Consider the following 4,505-nt stretch of genomic DNA (forward strand, 5'->3'; position numbering starts at 1 on the left):
GCCATGAAGCAGACAACTGTGACACAGTATGACACACCCAAGGCCATGTGGATCCTGGGGAGAACAAGAACTCAACTGAGGAAAGAGATATGCTCCTGGGGGTGACACTGAGACCAGTCTTAATGAAAAGGGGTTAGCCAGGCACAGAATGGGGAGTGGGAATTCTAGGCAGAGAGAATAACTTGAACAGAGGAAGACACACAAAACCGTGCAGCATGTAACTGGGAACTGCTGGAGGGAGGAACAGGGCGATAGGAAGTTGGAAGGTGAAGCTGGAGATGCAGGTGGGGCCATGTCATGAGGGACCAGAATGTCACCCTGAGGAGTTTATCTATCGGAAAACACTCTCTCCATTTTCCCACATGGGAGACTAGGGTGGGAAGAAAAGCAGCTGGTGGAGCTAAAGCTTATAAACCCCAAGCTGGGTGAGGCCCCAAAGGTTCTCAGGCCAAGAAGAGCGGGAAGGTCAGAGTGCCCTCTGGCCGCTGTGAGGCAAATGGCTTGGCAGAAGAACCAAGAGCTGGAACCAGTGAGAAACCAACATAGCTTGAACTGGGGCTGCTGCCTAGAAACAAGTGCCCTTAAAACTGTCTTTATAAAGCATCCTGGCAGCAGACACCCAGCCCAGAGGCTGCAGGCCCACATTTCCACTTGCCTAAGGAAGCCAGCGGGCTGCCTCTGCTGTGTGGGACACTAGCTCCTCCTTGGGCCCCATCCCTTCTGGGTACAGCCTCTGCCAACAGAGCAACTGATACTATTCTGAGCATATAGATAGCTGAGACATTGCCACTAGAACCACAGCTGAGCTGGGCCCCCCAAGACAGAATAAACGAAGTCCAAAAATCTCAAGCCAACCAGCAGTAGCTTTCAGAGGGCTTGAACTACTTTTATTCTCTACAACCAGGACTTCACAGCAGAGTTCCAAACGACACCTCCTCTACACCTTAACTAGTGTGTTAACTCCTGGAGGGGCAGGAGAAAGCGTCTAGGTTTTGGAGCGTCTAGGTTTTGGGTGCGAGTCCCAGTTCTACCATTTCCTGTGTGATCTTGACCAAGTCTCTTCTCTTTTTCCTCACTCTTCTAATGGAGCTGAAAACACAACCTTGCAGAGCTAAGGCAAGGCCTAGATGGCCTGTGGATAAAGAATCCAGCCAGGAGGAACCTGGCTCTAAGGCCAGTCACATGGGTGTTCATCACTTACTTGGCAGGCTTCCCAAAGGCCATGTTGTCTTCCTGTTGAGGGACAAGAGCAGAGGTCAGTAGGGAACCCGCATCCAGCCCAGCAGACAGACCTAGGTTGGTGGCGGAAGTGCAGTGACTTAGGAAGAGGTATGCCAGGTGGGCAGAAGGGCCCAAGCCCTGCTCTGGGGCTGGCTTGGTATCTGGAGCGCCAGTAGCAGCTTTTCTGTGGGAAGAAGGCAGCATGGCAGGAGTACACAGAGCACTGTACTCTGAGACCAAAGACTCAAGGTGCCAGACACTACTGTCCCTTGGTGTGGCTCCCAGTTAATTCTCTCATCTTGTCTAGGCCTCATTTTCTCCAAGTTCTCTGATCAATCTCTCATCTTTGATCACAGGGAGGCAGTTTCCTTGGTGGTATGAATGAGGACACCCTCCAACCTTCCGACTCAGCAGTGGTGCCCACACGGAGAGCCCTTCTCTGTATCTGGCAGTCCGGCTGCATTCAGAGCAGGAAAGAGAAGGGGGATGGGGCTTGAGAGGCCTCCCATGAGGGAGGCATTTCAGCCAAGTCCTAGACCTGCCACATAAGATGTGTGGTATGGGAGTTATGCAGAGACAGATTCTGGGTTCAGAATGTGCTGAGAGAGCTGGTCAAAGATGAATTATCATAAAAACATATGCCAGTGAAAGTAATGGATGTGAAATACCTTTGTCATGTTAAGATGATCATAACAACTATTGGTATAAACAGGTTGGTACCACCACCACACCCCTTCATTCTAGCCTTTGATGAAGCTGTAACCTCGAAATAGGCAGGATGCTGCCTGTGCATCTGGAGCAAGCTCACTACACGCGTCTTGAGCACATCTCCAGGAAAAGACCTGGGAACGTAGCTGATTCAGTCTAGAAGGCCCACCCCTCTTCTTCATGGCCATATCCAGGGAACCAGGTCTGTCTCCCGTAAGCCCCCACCTTGTGATTCCCACCTTCTGAAGGTCCAGAGATGTGGTTCCTGGGTGGTCTGACTCTCCACTCTTGCCTCTAACCCCTACCCATGTCTCGGTACCCAAGGGGTGGGCAAAGGGCTGGGTCAGTTACTTAAGAATCCTTCTGGCCACAGTGCCCTCCTGGCCTGTCCTGGAGGCAAGAGAAGGAGTAAAGGGGTCAAACACTGGTGAGGAGCAGAGGGCCAGGGTCAGAGTTACGTGCTACCTGTACTCTCTTGGGTCTTGGGGAGATAGAAAGCTGCCTGTAGGCAGGACAGGCCAACTTTCTACTTGAGCCTTGGAACTCTCCAGAGGGGTGTGAAATAAGGACTCACCGAGACAAAGTAGGGGCCAGCAAAGTCCCGAATGACTCCTGTGGATGTGCAGATGCCCATGTGGCCAATAATGGGGAAAAACCACCTGTGAGGAAAAAGGGACAGGGAAAGAACAGGGCTTAGGGGGTCTTTCAGCTGGTTAGACACTGGGGACACTCCGTCCAGTGTGATAGAATGTAACTGTAATATTGTGTAATGAGTGCCATTAGGGGGGCCAGAGGGGCTGGGGAAGCACAGAAGAGGGGGAAGTGCAAATGAAAAGCACAGTGGGAAACCATCCCACCCCCACAGAACAGCTATAGCTAAAAGGATGATAACTCCAAGTGGGTGAGGATGAGGAGCGACCAAACCTCTCATTCACTGCTGGTGGGAGTATAAATCGTTTCTACCACTTCTGAAAACTGGCAACACACTCTACGCCTCCGCGATTCCACTTCAGCGTACACACACAACAGAAATGAACGCTCGTGTCCACCAGAGCCCTGCACGAGCACGTTCACAGCACCTTATAAGTAACACAGCCAAAAAAGGACATTTGTCAAAACTCACTGAACTGCACACTTACAGCACATGCACTTTATTACATGTAAATCATATCTCAACGATTTAAAAAATAGCTGGAAATAATCCAAATGTCTAACAATAGTAAAATGAGTAAGTAAACTGAGCCATATAATGAAATAGTAGGTAACAATGAAAAAAAAAACCAACCAAACTTCTGCTACACACAACACAGATTCCCACAGATATAAGTGAAAAAAACCTTACACAAAGGTACATGCATATTATTGTTTTTACGATGTTCAAGAAAAGGCACAAGTAATCTATGGTGCTAGAAGGCAAAAGAGGGGTGATCTCTGTGGTAGACTGACTGGCACAAGGGAGCCCTTTGGGTACTAGACATATTCTCTATCTTGAGCTGGGTGACATAAGTGTATAGATGTGCAAAAATTCACCGGGCCGTATACTTAAGATTTATACACTTTATGGTATATGTCATATTGCAATAAAAAGGTTTTTTTTTAATAAAAAGGTGGGGGAGGCATTTAAATAAATCTGTGGGCGAGGTTTGGGGAATTAGAGGGGAGATCACGGAAGGCTTCCCTGAGGAAATGATGAAGAAACAAAAAGGTAGAGATCAGGGCAAAAGCATGGTTGGTGTATTCCAGGAACTAAGTGCTCAAATTCTTAAAAGTCATGGGCATTTTTAAGAAACCAAATTTCAAATGGATCCCAATACACAAAACACATAGGAACCCCAGATCTGTCTGTAGTCTGAGAACCATGGCTCTAAGGGCCTAGGTGCTGGAGACTGATCCAGTTTAAGAAGGATTCACAGGGCCAGTGGCCAAGTGCTGGTCTCAAGGCTACACACTGCTAGGGAGGTGGAGGCAAAACAGAGAGATGTAACTGAAGGAAGCAATTATGTGGGGCTGGGGCAGTCAGCAAACATTTCACAAAGGAGATGACTTTTAATCTTGACCTGTGAAAAAACAGGATTACAACAGGCAGAAAGCAAAACTCCAAAGCAGCAAAGTGCTGCATGTGTCTGGAGAATGGAATGGGGACAGGAGTGCAGGGAAGAAGGGTGGTCAGTTCAGAGGCATTCTGGAATACTGACAAGAGATGATGGTGGTCCTGATTAGAGAATTAGTGGTGGGGTGGTGAGAAGCAGTTGATTCAAAAGGTCTATAAAAGAAAGATTGGGCAGTTTTATGACTCCCTCTAGGACAGGTCTTCCAGGTCTGCAGCCTGAGTACCTGAGAGGATGGTGGGGCCAAAGTGGTCTTTTGAGAACATAATTCAGATTCCATCATTCCTTTGCTTAATATCCACTAATGGCTTCCTATTACACTTATATACTTCAAACTTCTGCCAACAGTTTGGCCCTGATTATCCCTTAAAGTTACCTCATGCTTCTTTCTAGCTACACTGCCTGCTTCTGGTTCCTCAAATACACCAAATCCTCCCACCTCAATGCTCATTTTGCATTTGCTTCTGC

General features: G+C 48.2%; 1 protein-coding gene across 2 annotated transcripts in view; it reads right to left on the reverse strand.

Moving 5' to 3' along the window:
- Positions 1-4,505, reverse strand: part of LOC102887044 (transmembrane protein 222) — a 23,043-nt gene that overhangs the window by 15,352 nt on the left and 3,186 nt on the right. Inside the window, exons 2-4 of one of the 2 annotated variants that reach the window (XM_025041374.1) lie at positions 2,504-2,588; positions 2,169-2,319; positions 1,202-1,233 (exon numbers count right to left, since the gene is read on the reverse strand). Coding sequence is in view for 1 of the 2 variants with exons in the window: in XM_006924369.3 (XP_006924431.1) it covers positions 1,202-1,233; positions 2,504-2,588 (117 nt within the window). In the remaining variant the exon portion in view is untranslated. The remainder of the gene's footprint in view (positions 1-1,201; positions 1,234-2,168; positions 2,320-2,503; positions 2,589-4,505) is intronic. The other variant, XM_006924369.3, reaches the window with a different exon arrangement.

This window comes from Pteropus alecto, unplaced genomic scaffold, assembly GCF_000325575.1.
Source record: "Pteropus alecto unplaced genomic scaffold, ASM32557v1 scaffold39, whole genome shotgun sequence".
NCBI lineage: Eukaryota > Metazoa > Chordata > Mammalia > Chiroptera > Pteropodidae > Pteropus > Pteropus alecto.